General features: G+C 41.4%; 1 protein-coding gene across 1 annotated transcript in view; it reads left to right on the top strand.

The window, feature by feature from the left end:
* The first annotated feature begins 12,310 nt into the window (after nucleotides 1-12,310).
* MEP1B (meprin A subunit beta) overlaps nucleotides 12,311-21,424 on the top strand; it is a 35,593-nt gene continuing 26,479 nt past the window's right edge. Inside the window, exons 1-3 of the mRNA XM_037508277.2 lie at nucleotides 12,311-12,437; nucleotides 17,365-17,527; nucleotides 20,058-20,250. Coding sequence (XP_037364174.2) covers nucleotides 20,198-20,250 — 53 coding nt within the window. The 5' untranslated portion in view covers nucleotides 12,311-12,437; nucleotides 17,365-17,527; nucleotides 20,058-20,197. The remainder of the gene's footprint in view (nucleotides 12,438-17,364; nucleotides 17,528-20,057; nucleotides 20,251-21,424) is intronic.

Raw genomic sequence — 21,424 nt, 5'->3', positions numbered from 1 at the left:
TTACCTCTAAGCATCTACCATGAGAAAATCTTTCTCTTGATTAGGTCTTTCCAGTGAGGGAAGCCAGCCAAATTGTGAATGAAATGACGTAGGAACCTTAACTCATCTTCTGACAAAGATTTGATAATACATATCCTGTGTCTCCCTGAAAGCAGGTGGGTGCCCAGGATGGAAATTTAGTCAGTCAGAAGACAGTTGAGGCAGTGGTAGAATCATTGTCATAGTTTCTGTTTATAGAAGCTGAAGGAGAATATGGACAACTTGCTCATGATAACAATAGCCAGTAAGAAGCAGAGCAGAAAGTGAACATAGTATTTTACTCCCGGTCCTATGACAATTCCATTTTCATTTTACTCAGTTGTAGAACCATAATTTCCCTTCAAAATCTATGAATTTTCTATTCTTTTGGTAATTACCTCTTTTCTTCAACTGTTTGCTGAGTTTAAGCCACACAAAATTCCAGGCTGAGAGTCATAACATCATCTCTAAGCTAAGAGGTTAAATAAACTGGAGGGAGGGAGTATATTCTCAGTAACAAAAGTTATAACTGCTGGATGGAGAAATTTGATAAAAGCATTTGGTGCAAGGGGTTAAGATGCAGCGCTATGTAGCAATCCACAGCCACTGCAGCATGGGTTTGATCCCCAACCAAGGAGATGACCCACATGGCACAGCAGACCTCTTCTGCCTCACCCCCTGCTCCCCTCAGCAGTGTATTTCAGTCAATCTGCCTGTTCTGGTGAATCCTCTCACCCTTGTGCATCTCTGGCCTGTACCCCAGTTCTTGTATGCATAAACAAATAATAAAAATCTTTAAAAAATATGCTAATTAACCTGCCATCTAGGGCCTCCCTGGTGGCACAAGGAGTTAAGCATAGCACTGTGAAGCTGCCCGCAGCCTTTGCAGCAGGAGTTCAATCCCCAGCCTGGCCAGGGAGCTACCCACATGGCGCAGCAGACTACTCCTGTCTCGCCCACTGCTTCCCTCAGCAGTGTATTTCAATCAGTCTGCCTGTTCTGATCCCTACTCTGTCTCTGGTGAATCCTCTCACCTCCTGCACCTCTGGCCTGTACCCCAGTTCTTGTATGTATAAATAAAAATAAATCTTAAAAAAAACCCTGCCATCTAATGTAATAACATTTTGATATTGTTAGATTGTTTTATATGTATCTATATATAGAACATCCTGTGTTTTCATCAGGATGGGCACATATTATAACCTGAGTTTTTGTTTAGCTCTGTATCATTTTCCAATGTCAAAAACTTCAAATTATATCTATATATTTAAAAGATTTATTTATGCATACAAGGACTGGGTTGTAAACCAGACTTGTGGGGGGATGAGAGGATTCACCAGAGAGAGTGGGAAGCAGAACAAGCAGATCTACTGAAATATACTGCTGAGGGGAGCAGCGGGTGAGGCAGGAGAGGTCTGCTGTGCCATGTGTGTTGCTACCTGGCATGCAGGGGTGGAACTCTTGCTGCAGTGGCTGGTGATAGTTTGAAAACGCTGTCTTTAACCCCTGTGCCACCAGGGATTCCCAAAATTATATTTTCAATAGTTTCATATAACCCATTGTATGGATGTGCTATTGGGCTTCTATTTTGCACAATTAGCTCCTAATTTCTCAAAATACATATCTGTAATGATTCTACATTTAATTTTACCTTTTTTTTTTTTAACTTGTATCCAATCTGGAAACCAAAGAAAACTCTAACTCTGTAAAAGACCTCTTTAGGAAGAAGGTAAGCAAAACCACCTGTTAGAATTTTGCCTAAGTAGGGCCTCCCTGGTGGAGCAAGGATTAAGACGCAACCTATGAAGCTGTCTGCAGCCTCGAGTTTGATCCCCAATCCTGGATGCCTGATGCCTGATGCCTGGCTCCAGGGAGCCACCCACATGGTGCAGCAGACCTCTCCTGACTCGCCCACTGCTCCCCTCAGCAGTGTACTGTGGTCAATCTGCCTGTTCTGTTCCCCACTGTCTCTGGTGAATCCTCTCAACCCCCACACCTCTGGCCTGTACCCCAGCTCTTGTATGCATAAATAAATAAATCTTTTTTAAAAAAAGAGTTGTGCCTAAGTAAATAATGAACAAGCTGTGCCTGAAGGGCATTTCTGAGAGCCTGGTACTGGTTAGGTCCTATTATTTGTGTTCAGAGCACTCATTTCCTTACTCCCCTACAGGCGTTTTTTCCTACTTCCCACTACTTACATTTGAATCCTTGTCTCAGGGTCTACATCTTGTGGAAACCAAACAAAGATAAGCATTCAATCTCAGAGTGTGGCTCAATGTGGCATCAGCATTACTTGGGAAGGTATGAGAAAAGCAAATTTTAAGTTCGGTTCCAGAGCTCTGATACAGAGGCTGGGTCAACAATCTGTGTTTTAACAAGAACAACCATGCCAGGTCCTAAGTCCAAAGATTTCTATTTATTTGATCTGGGACAAGATCCACATTGTTCTAATGTAAAGTAAGGGTCAAGATCCACTGCATCAGGGCCTCCCTGGTGGCGCAGCGGTTGAGCGCTGGGTTGCGAAGCTGCCCGCAGGCTCTGCAGCGCCGGTTTGATCCCCGGCTGCTCCCCGGGGTCCCACATGGCGCGCAGACCTCTCCTGCCGCCCGCTGCTCCCCTCAGCAGTGTACTTCGGTCCTTCTGCCTGCTCTGCTCCCCGCTCTGGCTTTGGTGAATTCTCTCACCCTCCCGTGCTTCTGACTGTACCCAGTGCTTGTATAAAAAAAAAAAAAAAAAAAGATCCACTGCATCAGGTACGTGGATCCAGGACTAGAACTAGTTCCTAGTTCTTAATGTGATGCTCTTTCCAACACACTGGCTATGTTGGAAATTCAAATTTTATATATATACATATATTTAAAAGATTTATTTATGCATACAAGAACTGGGGTGTAAACCAGAGGTGTGGGGGGTGAGAGGATTCACCAGAGAGAGTGGGAAGCAGAACAGGCAGATCTACTGAAATACACGGCTGAGGGGAGCAGTGGGTGAGGCAGTTTGCCCTTCAGTGTGGGCCTCAGGCAGAAGACATGAGTTCCATATTACCCTTCCACATGTCTGAGACGCTTCCAAAGAGGCGGCCTTCTGGATCTACTGAAGGTATCTAATAGTCAAAACTCTAGATATTCCAATTTGACCATCTCTCCTGTATTTATCTCTTAACAATGGGACTCAGGGACTTTTAGCTTATTGTTCTTATTCATTTAGTGAGTATTTATATTTAATGAGTGATTAGTGTATGCAAGGAAATGTACTATACCCTGGGCAGACAATATTGAGTAGCAAGACACAGTCCCTGCCCATGGATGTTTTATAGTGGTGGGATAGAGATAAACATTAAATATTTATACACACACAAACCTAATATTGCAAGTGTGGTAAGCTCTGCAGAGGAGTGATACATGAGGCTCTGAGAGCACAATAGCAGGATTTATGACCAAGATGTCATGTAAGACCCCAGTTGAAACCGTATCTGAGGGAGCACCATTGACTACAAAACAGGGATAAAGAACACAACCATTCTTCAGTCTTTTCCAACTTTGCAAACTCCTTTTGAACTTGAAAAAAGTTAAATCAGTAGCTGATTTTTATGACTGAGGAAATATATGGTGGTTTTCATCCAGTAATAACGCTAAACACATTTGTGATTTATTACTCACACTTATTTACATCCATTCTTAACAATCTCATGGGATTTTACTTTACAAACACTTGCAACAATGTGTAGCTCCTTATCCTTCCTAAGGTGCCTAAGGGTTTGGTGCCCAACGGTTGTCCATCTCTGAGGTAATTTGGGACATCTCTAGTATTGGGAATGGGAAAGCAGGAGATTTCCCCTCTCTTTTTGCTTTCTCTACTAGAGAGCAAGTGCATTTTCCAGTGATTTCTTGGAGACATCAATTTCAGACAGTTTCCAGTGCCGTTTCAAGGGATGAATGGACTATAAAAAGACATCGGTTTGCTTTACAACAAGTAATGTTACAATGGGAAAACTATATTTAAAGAAAGAGAAAAACATCAGGGCATGCAGTGGTTGGTCAAAGTGTACCTTGAGACTCTATGGTTCAGTATAAGTTTGGGGAAAAAAAATTCTCGAGAGTGTGTTTAAACAATTCTTAAAAGCGAGATTGTGGAGTGAGACTTGCGCAGGAGTCACTAAGTGTATACTGTTCCACCCAAACAATGTTGATTTGCCCTATGCCTTGAACCTCTAACCTCATCCAACCTTGGCCCCTTTGTAACAGGGTGGTCCCCAGGAAAGGGGGAGGTTCCCTGCCCCACCCAAGGGAGGATGGAGCTGAGCAGGAAGAAGAAAAGCTGCAGAAGAGACTAAGGAAGGAAGCAGGATGGAGCCAGGAGACCTGGAGGAGGCGCGTGGAGCCTAGAGACACGTGAAGAAACTGTGCTTGTCTTTTGGTCGTGGACTGGGTAACACAGATGTGGGTGAGACCCATGGGGAGGTGACCATGGCAGCTTTTATTTTGATGTTGATTTTGCTCTTTTCCTTCCGGCCTTGTCTGGTAGTTTCTGACCCTTTTCTGTGGGTCCCCACTGGAAGATGCTTTAGACTTGTGGCAGGCTTTGGGGCCTTGCTCTGGGCCAATCCCATATGGATGGACTTTTACCCACGAGGGGATGGGTAACTTTGTGTGCTTCATTTAGAAACTAGACTCTTTGACTTACCTGTATTGTTTCCTAGTTTCATTAAAGTTCCTTCCCATTAAAGTCTCATATGTTTTGTGTTGATGCGGCGGATGGCAGAACCCATTTAGAATAGGCAGGTTTGTGGGGTTTGGGCTGCCCCTCTCCCTGTCCTATAACACCTTCACCTTCTGAAGTGTCAGTGTGGCATCTTCTGTGAAGACATCACTGATCACTTCAGAGTCTTCCCACAAGGCAGAGGGTCCTAATGTAGTAGCTAATAGGTACTGAATAAATGCGTGTGAAAGGAATTTGCTCTTGCTTGTGGGATACTGGGGTTTTAAAATATATTGCATGGGCCTCCCCGGTGGCGCAGCGGTTGAGCGCTGGGTTGCGAAGCTGCGCGCGGCCTCTGCGGCGCCGGTTCGATCCCCGGCTGCTCCCCAGCCACCGGAGGAGGGTCCCACATGGCGCGCAGACCTCTCCTGCCGCCCGCTGCTCCCCTCAGCAGTGTACTTCGGTCCTTCTGCCTGCTCTGCTCCCCGCTCTGGCTCTGGTGAATTCTCTCGCCCTCCCGCGCTTCTGACTGTACCCAGTGCATGTATAAACAAAACAAACAAAGAAACCAGCAAACAAATAAATAAAGCATGCCTCTATAAAAAAAAAAAAAAAAAAAAAAAATAAAATATATTGCATGGTAATTGGGAGCAAACTCATTATATATATATATATATATACTGCAAAGGAGCATGCATGATTTTAAGCTCTTGGGACACTTGTTATTTTGAAGGATGTAAAGTATTGGAATCCATACTCACAGTACTGTGGCAGAGACACAGGCAATGCTGGGGGAGGCAAGCACGTGTTACCACTCTTTTCCTGTCGCATAAGGATCACATTGCTCCTAAATGTCAGCTAGAGCTATAGGCAGAGTGATGAAAACACAGAAGGTAGGATGAATGCCTTCAAATTACAAAAGTGGCTATTGTCAAAGTGCTGGTAAAACACATACATACAACCACCACATGGTGGCAGTTTAGAACTATGACATTACGGATAGAACATTCCAACCCCAAACAGCTTGGCAAAAGGCCAGAGTGGTGAAGGGAGAGCAGGGATGTTGGGACAATTGGAGCGAGCAAGTGAGAGACCATGATTTGTAGTACTTGCAGCACACATTTTGTTTCCCTTAGGAAAAAAAAATAAAGGCACACACAAATACAAACTCATACATGGCAAAGTTCTATAGAATGCATGTTTAAATAGTATTCACTCTCAGAAGCCCTGTTAACCTGAGATGTTTCACTTGTGAGGTGGCTTTTTCCTCAGGTGGTCTCACTTCTTTTGTCTCTTCCACAGTATGCTTTTATAGACACTTAAGCATTTCCTGAGGATATTTTTATTTTTTTTAAAAAAAGATTTATTTTTATTTATGCATATAAGAACTGGAGTGTGGGCCAGAGGTGTGAAGTGGGGGGTTGAGAGGATTCACCAGAGACAGTGTGGGGAGCAGAACAGGCAGACTGACTGAAATACACTGCTGAGAGGAGCAGCGGGCGAGTCAGGAGAGGTCTGCTCAGGCCACAGTGGCTGGCGATACCTTGATAGTGCTGAGACTTTAATCCCTGCGCCAACCACCAGGAAGGTCCTATTTTTACTTTTGTTTAGTTTTCATCTTTCATAGTTACTTTCTGACCTAACCCTCTCATTAATTGCTACTCTGCCTATAAATATATATATATATATATATATATATATAACCTGACACCTGTTATATTTATATATTATGAAAACACATATGCTAATAATCCTGTCTTAAACTTGGTGGGAAATGATGACACGTCCATAAAAACATATCCAATGACATATGGCAAAAATAAATTCTGTAGAATCTCAGAGGAGGGACCTATCACTTTTGATGTCAAGGAAGATTTCAGAGAGGAAACTGACTGACCTGGACTTTGGAAGGTGAATTGTACCTGGATAATACTGGGCGGGAAGCATTCTTACAGCAGAGTATCAGGAAACAGACTCAGGACAGAGAGTCCAGGAGAGTGAACAAAGTAAAAGTTCATGGAAAGTGCAAATGGAGATAGCACAGAGGTATCTGGGTGGGCAGATGGTGAGAACTTCTTGGACCCAAGCTCAAAGTGCCTGTTCTTTACCCCAGAGTTGCAGAAGGTCTCTGAAGCAGGTCATGAACTAGTAGAGGCTGAACTTTTGAAAGTGTAGGCAGTGCAAAAAGGTTTGACGAAATATTTACTTATTTATTTTTAAGATTTATTTATTTATGCATACAAGAGCTGGGGTGGGCCAGAGGTGCGGGTGGTGAGAAGATTCACCAGAGACAGAGTGGGGAACAGAACAGGCAGCTTGACTGAAATATACTGCTGAGGGGAGCAGCGGATGAGACAGGAGAGGTCTGCTGTGCTATATGGGCAGCTCCCTGGCCGGGGATTGAACTTGTGCTGCAGAGGCTGTGGACAGCTTCATAGGTTGCGTCTCAACCCCCTGCACTACAAGGGAGGCCCTGATGAGATATTTAGATGATACTTGAATTTTTTTTAAAAAACTTATCCAAATACCATGAAATACAGTCTATAGCTATCATGCATATGGAAATGTTCAAACATATTATAATCAACAGATTTATCACACAATTATAATTGGGTGACAAAATTAATTGAGAATCACATGCCATCTTAAACACGCTATTTTGAAATTAAGATGTTGCTGGGGAGTGGATGATGAGTGAAGAGGAAAAGTAATCGTGCCTGTATTTAAGAGTCACGTTTCCAACCCCAGCGTGCGGCTGAGGGCAGTCTTGGTTTGGAAAGGGGCTCTGTGACCAGCAAAGCTCTGATTTGCTCTGCACAGAGGGCATCAGTGGACCACTACAGTCAAACATTCTCTTCCATCAAGTGCAACACAAACCTTTTGTAAAGACAAATAATATTCACTAGTTTCACTAGTGTAATAAAAAAAAAAATATAGCTGGTGCAGTCTGGCAATTCATCAAAAAGTTAAATGGCATGACTTTATGACCCAGCAATTCCCTCCTAGATGTATAGTCAAGAGAAATAAAAACTATATCCACATAAGAACTTGTACAATGTTCTAGCAGCATAACCCATGATAGCCAAAAATAACCCAACATCCATCAGTTGATGAATGGTTGAATAACTCTTGCCATTCTCTGTTGGACATTAGGTTTTTCATCTAAACCAGTCACTATTTTCTCCTTGCATGCACCATTTTCCTTTGCCCTGTCTAAGGTGTCTGAGCCTCACCCTCCACCTAGCTAATTCCAAATGATGTTTTATAGATTTAAAAAATTTTTAAACAACTATGTAGTTAGTTGTCTTGGTGTCACTTAGTGATAACCCAGCATTTGTACCCTGGTTTTAGATCTTTAGCACATTGTAGATATTTACATTTGGGTCTGACTTGAGGCTTTATATTGTTTTATTAATCTACCTATTCCTGTTTTTGTTACTACAAATTTCAAATGACTGTTAATTCTAATGTCAGGGAAGGCAAGTCTCTCCATTTCCTTCTTGCCTAGCCACTGACACCAGCCCCATTCTCTCAATTCCTTTCAAAAATTTTCTTGATGATTTTCAGATGTTTATTTTCCCAGAAGAGCTCTGGAATAATTGTTTCAAGTTTCTCTCCCCCCCCCCCAAAAAAAAAGGAATTTAGATTGAAATTATAAATAATTTTAGAAAGCATTTTGTTATTATTTATTACAAATTTAGAAAGAGGAAAACAGAGGAGATGGCAATTGTTTAACTATAATTTTCATAGTCTCCACTCACCATTAATTTGTTCTATACATGGTTTTTGATATAGTACGATTACAGATAAAATGGGTTATTATCAGAAAAATTTGTACAAGACATGGGGCTGGCTAAAGAAATTATTAGGCTATCTTTTAGTGGAATGTGGGCACTCTCAAGAGAATACTGTCTGATTTTATAAAACTCTGCGTATTTGATTGTCTCCTATGAACAGGACAAAATTGAAGCTGGAGAAAACTGTTAGTCATACAAATGCTTCCTATCACTAGAAATACAAATACTATTATCAAGAAGAGATTCTTGACTTCTGTTCTATAGAAAGGTAACATTGATATTACCTTTTATTTTTCTAATAATATTTGTCAGTTTTGCAATTATAAGCACATTTATTTTAGCATTCCTGATTACCTATATAGATGATTGTTCCTCAAATTCTTTTTGAAACTGGTTCTCATACCATACTCGTACTTTATTAATTGAATGAAATCTTGGACACGTGCACATTTGTGCATGAGTTATAATTTTCCTTTCACGAAGATGATGTTTTATCAATATTCTACTTTAATGGACTATGTGGGAAATGTAATTAAAGCAAAATTCTTTAAAGGAATTAGTCTATTCATTTCATATATTTTATAAAGTGATATGATTTTGGGCTTCCCCTGGTGGCGCATGCGGTTCGATCCTGGTCCCACATGGAGTGGCAGACCTCTCCTGTCTCACCCGCTGTGCCCCTCAGCAGTGTATTTAGTCAGTCTGACTGTTCTGTTTCCTGCTCTGTCTCTGGTGAATCCTCACATTCCGTGCATCTGGTCTGTACCCCGGTTCTTGTATAAATAAATAAATAAATAAATAAATAAATAAATCTTTTTTAAAAAATAAAGTGATATGATTTTGCAGAATCCAGCAGACTTAGAGATCTTGAGCCCTCGAAAGATCATGGTGCTCAACCCTTTATCAAAACAGCAACACCACCAGCAACAATAACACTTACGAAAGAGGACATTTCAGACAGTTTAGTCATGAGAAGAAATCAAAGTTTTATGACGTTCTCATGTGCAAAGGAAGAGGCCTTTAGGGAACTAATTCAGAGGTTTTTTTCCTCAACTAGAGTATATACAGTCAAAGAGAACATCTATGATATTATGAGATCAAATACATACATTTTGAAAGTTTGGTTAAAAGGCACTTATATTTAAATGGGTGTGTGGAGAATCAGATTCTCCTAACAAATTTGAGTCCCATAAAATTATAGAATGACTTCAGCATTTCTTCAGAAATGCTCATTTCTTCCCAGGAGAATGTCTTTCCAAGCCTTGTTTCAGGACAAATTCTTGACCACATTAATCTTACAATTTAGTGTAGGTATAAGAAAAAATATTAAAGTTCTGAATTTTCCTTCACTTCTTTGATGCTTTTAAATAAAAACATCAAATTTCAAATACTTTTCAAATGTCTTTCTTTTAGGTTCCAGAACAAATACGTAGCCCAGCTAATGAAAAGTCTACAATTTAACCAACAACAACAACAAAACCCTCCTCCCACTCCTATGCTTTGATTCCTTTCTTCTGAGTTGACTCTCATTGTCAGTTTCTTGTGTATTTCTTATAATGAGTTGGGCATAGACAAGCCTGCTTTGTGAAGTTAATAGATCTTTTTCCTTCTCAGCCCTCCCTGCCCCAGGTGAATGCTCAACAGACCCAGACAGCAGAAGACAGGTCAGTGTGACTTGTCTACTCATTGAGACAAAGGTGGGCTAGTCAGGAGCTTTTTCAGGAAACTGGACACAGACATTTCTTTCTTTCTTTCTTTTTTTTTTTTTAAAGATTTTTATTTATTTATTTACACAAGAACTGGGGTACAGGCCAGATTCGTGGGAGGGTGAGAGAATTCAACAGAGACATAGCGGGGAACAGAATAGGAAGACTGATGAAATACACTGCTGAGGGGAGCAGCGGGCGAGACAGAAGAGGTCTGCTGCACCATTTGGGACCTTCGCCGGCCGGCCGGGATCAAACTGGCGCTGCAGAGGCTGAGGACAGCTTCACAGTGTGGCGCTCAACCGCCTGCGCCACCAGGGAGGCCTGGACACAGACATTTCTGATGGAGAGAAGAAAAATCAAGAAGACAGCATGGGAGAACCCTGATGCAGGCTGGTAGAGGTTTAGAGAGCTGGGAGGAAGAAGCCCAGCTAACACCCAGTGAGCCTGAAGAGGCTGAATTTGCAAAGCCCTGAAGGAGTGTTAGGACTAAGTGTCCTGGGCAGGAGAAGTGAGGCTGAAAATGAAGGCTAAGGGCAGGTAGAGGGGGATTGGGAAGCTCCTGAGAGGGAGGAGAGAGGGGGGCCACAGTTGGGAATCTTCCCAGAAGCTAAACTCTGAAACTGCGCTCCTCTCTTCATGGTAGTCACAGGACCAGTGACAATTTCAGGCCCATGTGGTTTAGAGACCTTTGAGGGTCTAGGTTTTCCTTATTCAGCCCATCCCACATCCTTTTAAACACACTAAAATGCACATACAGCACACATTATACAAATAGTTTTTTTCCTCACTTCAATATCCTGGTTATATTTTTGTAATTCTGCTTTTGAAAATATTTGGCTGTAACTTTGAATTTTTTATTGCTTTTCTTCATTTTGCAAAGTGAGAAAATCTGATCTACTATAGATTTTTTTCAATTGCAAAAATGTTTATGAATGTTAAATGCAATGGCAGATGAGTTTGACATATGAGATTTGATAGAACATTTAATTAGACATTTATTAATTTCAGATCTGTAGTTTTATTTTTAGTTTAAAGCAAAAAATTGTACTTCCTTCCCCCCAACCCCCCCCTACCTCCTGCCCCGGTCTGTCTCAAACATTTTTTGAAGACAGTATTGTTCAAGCTCATTGGCCATGGGCCCGGTTTCTATGGTGCCTAATGGATAAAACAGCTTGCTTGCTTGCAGTCCTCTGACATGATGGTTTGGGCTGCTTCCTGGAACTATCATGTGAAAAACTTGCACCAGGGAGGCTTATCAGGCCTCCCTCGTGGCACAAGGGGTTAAGCCTCAGCACTATGAAGCTATCCACAGCCACTGCAGCATGAGTTCGATACCCAGTCAGGTGACGCACATGGTGCAGCAGACCTCTCCTTTCTTGCCCACTGCTCCCCTCAGCAGTGTATTTCAGTAGATCTGCCTGTTCCGCTCCCCACTCTGTTTCTGGTGAATCTTCTCCTCATTCCCCCCGACACCTCTGGCCTGCACCTCAGTTCTTGTATGCATAAATAAATAAATCTTTAAAAAAAAGAACTGCTTATCCCTTCCTGAAAATTCAGTGCAATGTCATCTAGGGAAAGTGGGGTACAGTGGAAAAAGGCAGCTCTTTTCTCTAACATTTTTGGGCTATGCATCCCTTAGTTAGTCTGGTGAACTCCATGGTTCCTTCTTAGGATAATGTATTAAATGCAAAAGATAAAATACCAGGATTACGAAGTAACCAATTGTATTGAAATACGTCAATAGTTAGCAAAAAAAATATATGATATAGTAATATATGTGTTCCTTAATGTATTAAATGACAAGATCTAGTTGTGCAGCAATGCGTATAAATATTATTTTGAAATATCAATACTTGCTGCAATTGGATAGGAAAATATTTGTTTTTTCGATTGGTGACAGTCATAGCCACTGATAGTACTACTAAGGTTGGCTGTCTATTTTCACAATGGAGGGAAATGCTACAATTTAATCAGAAAGTAATAAAATTAACATGTAATTATTTTCTGTATCTGTTTTACAGAATCCCTAAATTCTATCCCTGTACTGTGGACCTTAAGAGGGTAAGAGATGCCCCATCATCATGAATTATTATGTGGGAGAATTACAGACACCAAGTGACTCTTAAACCTGGGAGGTTCTGATGCTGAATCTCTGATCTCTCAGCCCTTAGGACCACTACTGCCAACTCTCCTGCTGTAGCACGTTAGACAGAAAGTAAGTGCCCTTCAGTGTTTGAGATGTTCACAGTGATTTCTAATTGCCACTTCACGGCCAGAGATGTGACTCTGAATTGTGCTCTCCATTCTTTGACAGCTCTCCTAGGTTACCTACTTAGAAACATTCAATTTCCTTCTAAATTTAGTATTTAACTCTAAAGTTCACATTTCATAATAAACTACCCACTTTCCGTGTTTCTGTATATCTATCCATCCATCCATCCATCCATCCATACATCCATCCATACATCCAAATAATAACCATACATTTAATAATGATACCATGCTCTAAAGATCTGAATACATTTATTTCCCATTCCAAATTCTCTCTTGTTCATAATCTCATGCTGTGAAATACCTACATTAGTACAAAGCATCATCAATGATATAGCCATCCTCAGAAATTTCTAGAATTAAAGCAAATCAAATCATTTCACTATTCAGGACTGACTGCAGGGCCAATTATGAGACTCTTCTTTTCATGTGAGCTTGTTTTCTTTCTTTTTTTTCTCTCCTCTCTCAGATGAAAACACAGCAGCCGCTTACACTGCTTTCCTGCTTTTTCAGAAACAATGATTTCTTAATCAGCTGTGTCTGTGAGGTGTTGTTTTTTTCTGTTCTTGGCTCAGGCAGGGCCTTTAGAACCTTCCTCTGGGTAGGCAACTCCATGAAAACAGTGACCAGATAGATACTTAAATTATGACACTTGAAACTAGTGTTGCTACTTCCCTTTTATCCTTACCCCAACCTGCATGTGTCATACCTCACCGACTCCGTGCACACCAAGTCCCTCTGGCCACAAAGTGCAATGTTAACACCTGAGGGCCCACAGAACCCCCAGCAGCACCTGTCAAAATGGAAGTCCTTATTGCCAATGATAAAAATTGAGCTTTCAAGAACAGGTTAGAATTTTGGAAAACTTGTATCTGCCACCATGATTTGACAGTTTTCCAAAGAGTACTTATAAACTCCTCTGATACAGTTGGTGGTGACAGTAACAGATTTACCTGATAGGTCATAATTAAATTTTGGAAGATCAATATCTTTCTAAAACATAAATTGTTACTGCGTAGGATGAGGGACACCCCAGAACCCCCAAACCTTCCTGCTTTAAATAGGTTCTGCCATCTGCTGCCTCAGGACAAAACTATTTTAGTGAGACCTTTATTGGAAAGGAGTTTTAATACAATTGATGTGCAACAAAGACAAGAAAAGGGAAATAAATATAGGTTCTGCCATCTGCTGCCTCAGGACAAAACTATTTTAGTGAGACCTTTATTGGAAAGGAATTTTAATACAATTGATGTGCAACAAAGACAAGAAAAGGGAAATAAATAGATAAAATAGTTTCAACTTTGGAAACACCCGAAGTTCCCCACCCCCTTGTGGGCAGATGCCCGGCCAAACAGCGTTGGTCCAAAGCAGGACTGCTGAGACCTGAAAGCCTGCCATGAGTGCAAGGCACCTTCTGGTGGGGACCCACAGGAGAGGGGCAGAAAGGGCCCAGCGTGTCTGGGGTGAAAGGAGCAAAATCAATGTCAAAATCAAAATAAATGCTGCCATTGTCGTCCTGCCCAAACATCTCTCACCCACGTCTATTTCAAGTGTTTCCTTCCATGTTCCCTGGTACAAGTCCAAAGCCAAGATGCAAGCTCTGCTTCTTCATGTGTCTCTCTGCCCCATGTGCCCCGTGCCTGTCTCCTTCTGGCTCTCCATTCTCTCCTTTCTCCAGTCTCCTCTTTAGCTTCTCCTCCTCCCTGCTCAGCTCCACCCTTCCTTGGGTGGTACAGGGAACCTGGAAACTCCCCTTCTCCTTGGGACCACCTGAATGATGTTACAAATCATTCACGGTTCAAGGATTTATTCAAAATGCCAGATGGATGAATGGATTTTAATATGACAGAGTATGATAAGTTCATTGACGTGGTTTAAGAACTATGGCTTGTTGAGTTTGGCTACATTTAGAAAAACAGTCACAATGATCTAAAAAGGGTATTAAAATACTCCTTCCTTTATCAACTACATTTCTGTTTGAGCCAAATTTTCTTCACACATTTTATTAGAACAAGATATCATAATGGACTGAATCAAACACAGATCTGACAATCCCACTTTTTTCCATAACCCAGACAATGTAAAACAATGCCACTCCTCTCACCAATTTATTTTTTATTTTGAATATGCACTTATTTTTCATTGAAATGTTATTTACATTAGCATATAATAGGCTTAAGTTTTATTTTTAATGAACTAATGTCTTGTTACGATGTGCTTATGGTGGCGGGATGAAAATGGATTACTCAGGGCCTCCCCGGTGGCGCAGTGGGTTGAGCGCAGCGCTGTGAAGCTGTCCACAGACTCTGCAGCACCAGTTCGATTCTCACATGGTGAGGCAGACCTCTCCGGTCTCACCTGCTGCTCTCCTCAGCAGAGTCTTTGGTCCGTCTGCCTGTTCTGCTCCCCGCTCTGTCTCTGGTGAATTCTCTGAGTCTCCTGCGACTCTGGCTTGTACCCCGGCTCTAAAAAAAAAGAAAAGAAAAAGAAAAAGAATTACTCAGAGTTCATGTCCAGAACAATGAGAAGCCTAGTGGGACTACACTAAGAAAGTGCAGCCCAACTCCAAGGGCAGTCTCGTTTTTATTTAGAATCAGACAGAAAATAAAAAAATCAAAGAGGGGCCTCCCCGGAGGCTCAGTGGTTGAGCGCGCTGGGTTGCAAAGCTGCCCGCAGCCTCTGCAGTGCCGGTTCGATCCCCGGCTGCTCCCCGGCCACTGGAGGAGGGTCCCACATGGCGCACAGACCTCTCCTGCCGCCTGCTGCTCCCCTCAGCAGTGTACTTCGTCTGTCTGCCTGTTCTGCTCTCCGCTCTGGCTCTGGTGAATTCTCTAACCCTCCCAACTTCTGACTGTACCCAGTGCTTGTATAAACAAATAAATAAATCTTAAAAAAAATTATGGATTAAAAAAATGTATATAAAATATATTTTAACAAAAGATCAAAAAAACAAGCAGGCAAACTGGGAATGCACAAGTGTATGGGGGATGCATAACCAACTGACCCCAGCCAAGGTTGAGAAATAAGGAGAAAGTCAAGGAAAGCCTCAGTGTTTATGGTACTCTAACCATAACACCTATTGCTGTTTCTGCACATGCTGTTTTCAGCATATCTAGATCCTCATACCAGGGCTTTTGCCCTGGGAGGTTTTTTATCTCAAACTTTCCCTGTTTCTGCACATGCTGTTTTCAGCATGTGTAGATCCTCATACCAGGACTTTTGGCCTTAGAGTTTCCTTATCAACTTTCCCTGTTTCTGCACACTGAGAGGCACAGAATAGTCAAAGCAAAGAATAATCAAGGCAACAACACAGAATAGTTGAGGCACACAATAATACAAGCTCCAAAAAATTAATACTTCAACTTTTTCTCATTTTTAATAAGGTCAATATCAATAGGTTACACAAAAATTTTGGGGGCCTCCAATCATTTTTTGGAATGAAGAGTGGTCTTAAGACAAAAAAGTTGCACTCCTCTGCAGAGGAATGCACACGTAAAGGAAGGAGCAGGAGACCTTCTCTGTTCACAGCAGACAATCATGAAAAGAATCAAACATTTAATCTTTTCTTTCTCAATAATTTTTGTGGTTAATGTGACCCAGGGTGCATGTTACTGCAAAGTAAAAACTGCAGGTCAGAAATCAGAAGGAAGAAGACTGTCCTCTCAAATTTCCTTTGCTTCTGTCCAGCACATTTTCTTCTTCGAGAGCAGATACTTAATGCATTGACCCTCAGGCAGTTTAGTAACACCTCAGACAGCTGAGTTCTTCCCTCAGAAAGCTGCTTGTCATGCGTTGCCTTTGGCTCTCTTTTTGCTGTTGCCCTGAGGTGGTGGCGATATACATTCTTTAGAAAGTTTTGTCATTTTAGCACATGTCAGGGCAGCTTTCCTCAGCAAGTTCACATCATAAAACAGAAAGCAGCAAAAGACCCGTGCGGTGGAAAACAGGTGGATGAGGCATAGTTTTGAGCACCTAGGTCAGTCCCTCCTGCTAGTAATCCAGATTGATTGAATTTTGGTGACCATATATAAGGTGAGCATAATGGAATATAAAGGGATCATGGTGCCCTCAAGAGCCACTGATGGTCTCAGTTTACATGTTTGAGCAAAAGCGTTTGTGGGATTACTAGAAATATGATATGAACTGAACTGCTTTTTTCATGGAACATCATATTACAAACATAGACAAACCATGGTTATTAGATATTTGGCAGACTTTTTCTCAAAATGTATGGAGCGAGCCTATACTGAATATGTTCAAATTAATGAATGGCTTTTAAAATCATATTAGTGTTGGGCACATGTCATCCCATCCTCTGGAACTACTGCTTTGTCATTTTGCACATGTGTGATTTGGCACCCCCAAATCATAAAGCATTGATGGTGCACCCATAATAACATATCACAACAAAGCTTGTATATTTTGTCCCAATGGGAAATATTAGTTTTTACTGGACAAAACATGTGATTTTATTGACTTTTGGGCTCTGTGCCTGGTGGACATAAGGTAGATTATAAAAAAAATTCAGAGAAAACATTCATAAGCAGAATGAGAATTGAAAGAGGAGAAATAACCACAGATAGCATAGAAATACAAAGGCTCTTAAGAGATTACTATGAACTATATGCCAAAAAAAGCAATTGATAGATACACAATGGTTTTCATTAGTTCATTTCCATTTCTTTCAACAAATATTTACCAAGCAGCCATCAAGTGCCAAGTGTTGGGGTTATACATTTCAATGGGACTAGTTTCTAGTTAGTTACCTGGGAGAGGAAGATTTAGAAATATTATAATCCATGGTGATGAATGCTGTCCATAAACAATCAAAGCATAGCAAGGAGTGATTTATTTCTTCTACTTCTTTGCAGGCCTGAGCTACAGGGGCAGTAAACTGGACTTGAGTTTGAGTGAGTGAAATCTCTTAGTCCCAGGAAGTAAACCACAGGTATCAATTTGGGAACAGCCTCAGATGCCACTTTTTTTTTATTGTGGAATCAGTGGATGCCCACTGTAGACCTGTTCTAACTTGAGGTGAGTTATTTTCTTTTTTAATAGTTTTTTTTTAATTTAAGGCAAGTCCAATGCTAGATTAAATAAACGATATTTCTATGTTCTAATCTTGTTTACTAACAGAAATATTACATTTCTCTACTGTAGTGCCAGGAAGGCACAGAGCAAGATCTCTATGATCCGGGCAGATGGATAAAGGAGAGGCCTGGAGCCCTCCGTGGCTTTTCAGGCTTTTATTGAGCTTTTTACAAGTCATGGGGGCCAAGGGTGCCAGGAAGCTGGCAGGCCTCCCAGCCCCCAGCGAATCTTCACTCTTCCTGGGTTCTCTGGCATTCTCTCATGGTCTCTGATTCTCTGCTGATTTTCTCTCATCTAATTCTGTTGCTCTTTCTCTTTCTTTGTGCTGGCATCTGCATGACACCACTCTTATAAGCCCAGTCTCAGGCCAGGTGTGCCCACCTGTGCAGGCCCACACCCTACTCCAGACATGCATGTAGGGCCTTTAGACATGCATGTAGGGCTTCAGGGATCCATCATTAACTCTAATGGTGGGAGAGTGGAAAGCCTGATAATTTTTCACTTACCCTATATCTACTTACTGTTTTAGGAATTATTTTGAAGAGAACCACAAGTGAATACATATGGCATAACCTGTATTAAAGAAAACGTATTTAGTGAAAGTGCGAAATCTGACTTGTGATAGGGAGGAAAGTTAATTTCACTTGGACTAATTCCTTACCTAGTTAGCACAGGAGGGTGAGAGGATTCACCAGGGACAGAGAAGGGAGCAGGACAGGCAGAATGACGAAATATACTGCTGAGGGGAGCAGCGGGCAAGACAGGCGAGGTCTACTGCACCATGTGGGTTTCTCCTTGGCCAGCCAGGGTCAAACCTGCACTGCAGAGGCTGTGGACAGCTTCACAGTGCAGAGCTCAACTGCCTGTGCCACCAGAGAGGTCCTGGGGTGGATTATTAATGGCACCAGGTCAGCTGAACTAGATTAGGGTTGCCAGGTTTTTTTTTTAAAGATTTATTTATTTATGCGTACAAGAACTGGGGTGTAAGCCAGAGGTGTGGGGTGGGTGGGTGAGAGGATTCACCAAAGAGAGTGGGGAGCAGAACAGGTGGATCTACTGAGATACACTGCTGAGGGGAGCAGTGGGCGAGGCAGGAGAGGTCTGCTGCACCATGTGGGTTGTTCCTGGCAGGTGGGGGGATCGAACTCGTGCTGCAGTGGCTGGCAATAGCTTGATAGCACTGTCTTTTAACCCCTGCTCCACCAGGGAAACCCAGGATTGCCAGATTTTATGAGCTACCTGGTGATCCTTTGCTGATCCTTGGTTCTGGTGGGAAAAAGCTGCAGATTTTTTTCCCCCATTTTGTGGGCTCCTAGCATAAGAACTCCTAGCATACAGCCCATGGATTTGAAGTAGGACCATCTTATGTAGAAATAGAATTTTTCTCACTGCCTCAGCCAGAAACCTGAAATCTGAAAGAGTATTTCTGGTCCATTAATATTTTCTTAACGTCAAAGGTGTGACTATATTGCTGTTCATGCTCATCATGAACTATGACAAATAGTATTTTTGTCTTCAGCCATGGGTATGACTGACAGTCAAACCAGTGGTACTATATGGTGACAATAATTGCCTGAAGTGTGATCAGTAGCCCATGAACATGTGAAAATGAAGAGTTTGAAAATTAAAAAAAAAAAACAAACCAGAAGCAGTGATTGCAAATATTATGTATTAATTTGGTTAGACCACTGTATCTAGGTACTTGGCCCAGCACCAGCCTAAATGTCAGGGTGAAGATATTTTTTAGATAAGAATACCCTTTAAATTAGTAGACTTGGATTCCCTGGCGATGCAAGGGGTTAAGATGCAGCATTATGAAGCTATCCGCAGCAACTGCAGCATGAGTTTGATCCCCAGCCAGGGAGCTACCCCATGGTGCAGCAGACCTCTCCTGACTCGCCCACTGCTCCCCTCAGCAGTGTATTTCAGTCAATCTGCCTGTTCTCTTCCTCACTCTGTCTCTGGTGAATCCTGTCACCACCCAACCTCTGGCCTGTACCCCAGTTCTTGTATCCATAAATAAAAATAAATCTTTAAAAATACAATAAATTAGTAGACTTTGAGTAAAGCATTTTAGCCAACCTACCTAATGTGGGTGGGTCTAACCTAATCAGTTTTAAGACTTAATAGAAAAAAACTAGAGGTCCCAGAAGAAGATAAAATTCTGCCAGCAGATTGCCTTTGGACTTAAGTTGTAACATCAGTTTTCTTCAGGGTCTCCAGAGTTAATATTAGTATACTCAGTAAATAACTTAGAAAAACTTTGAAATGAGAATCAGGTGAAGGTAATGAGCATTAGGAGAGGAAAAATAAGAAGTCTTTTGGATTGTATATTGAAATCTCTGTACTATTTTCTGTTAGAAAGGTTTTTACACTCATGATCTAGACCCTTAGGTCTAGAATGCACTCAGATTCTATGGAGATCTTAAGAACAACATTCCTAAGAGAAATATGCCTCCCTAATCATTCTTAGGAGATCGCAGAACAACAATGAAGCCTAGAATCTCAAGCACTGGGATTCCTGTCAAGATATTTTCTGGAAGATTTGGAGACCAAATGAAGACCAGCAACCAGGGGAAAGACATTTTCTGACATAATACTCTCGATGCCAGGATGAGGCTTGAAAATGCTTTCCATGGGCAGTGTACAAGTGATGGGAGCTGGCGGTAAGTTAGACCAACCAAATGTATCTTCTGTGTTCAAGAGCTTCATTGACATGATTAAATGTAAAAGATAAGCATTAATTGTAGTCAAACACACCTTTGGAGTTGGGATTCAGTCTTGTGTTGATGACTATTAATGGGATTTGTGATGAGAAGCTGTTCATATGCTGATTTAGGGTTCAAAGACTAGCAGTTTTAGGAACTCTTTCTTCTTACCTGTTTCCAGTTCCTAACTGAATGGGAGCTGCCTATCTCAACATATATAGAGAGTGTAATTGAGTGTCTCAGTTACATAGCTCAGATCACAAAAGCAGAAGTGCATAAAAATCCTTAATTTTTCAGCAACCATATTTATTATATGGGGTTCCCATCTGCATTGGTGGGGGAAATTTAATTGTCACCAATTCAAGATTTCCAACTTTTATCCTTAGGTTTCTGCCTGAGGTTACCAGCCCATGGAGGATCCCATTTGATCCCCAATGTCATCTAATCTAACAGGCATCCTCTGAAACATTAATTCTTCCATGCTTGGTTGTCATTCTATGCATGCTGCTGTGGAGACATTCTTATTCTTATCCGGATGACCCTTCAAACATGGAGTTTTTCTCTAATAATTCTGTGCCATTCTCACTAACAGAAGTTACTCATTTTCCTCCAAGACATGCTCTTTCTGCAGTGTTGTTTCTTTGTAACTCTAGCCCATTTGGTTTAAGATCCCACAAACTTCCTGGGGGATACTAAGGAACAAGTGAAAAATTGATCATACCTATCACTTTTCACTTTTCCTTATAGCTCACATCCTGTCCTCAGAGGGTGGAAATGACTTGCTTTTTCATTCCAAAAATCTCGTGCCTTGTCCTTTGGGAGAAATTAAAGCTGACAGAAGTTTTTTCATAATTCTTTCTACTAACATAGAATGGGGGCCATGACAAATCTTGATGGGGAAGAAGAGGTTGAGGGAAAAAATTAGTATTTAAAAATTATTATACTGCATCACAATTAAGTTGAGAGTAAAATTACCGAACTGAGTTAGGAAATACTTCTCCCTAAAGAGACATTACCCTGTGGATTATATACTCAATAGAATACTATATAGCTATTTAAAAAGGTGAAATAATGCCTTTGGGGGATGAAATGGATGGATCTCAAGGTGATGATGCTAAGAGAAATAAGAAAT

Source organism: Talpa occidentalis, unplaced genomic scaffold (genome assembly GCF_014898055.3).
Source record: "Talpa occidentalis isolate TD23 unplaced genomic scaffold, MPIMG_talOcc4v2.1 talOcc4.13, whole genome shotgun sequence".
Taxonomy (NCBI): Eukaryota; Metazoa; Chordata; class Mammalia; order Eulipotyphla; family Talpidae; genus Talpa; species Talpa occidentalis.
Note: the sequence above shows the minus strand (reverse complement) of the source record. Positions and strands in the feature narration are given on the sequence as shown.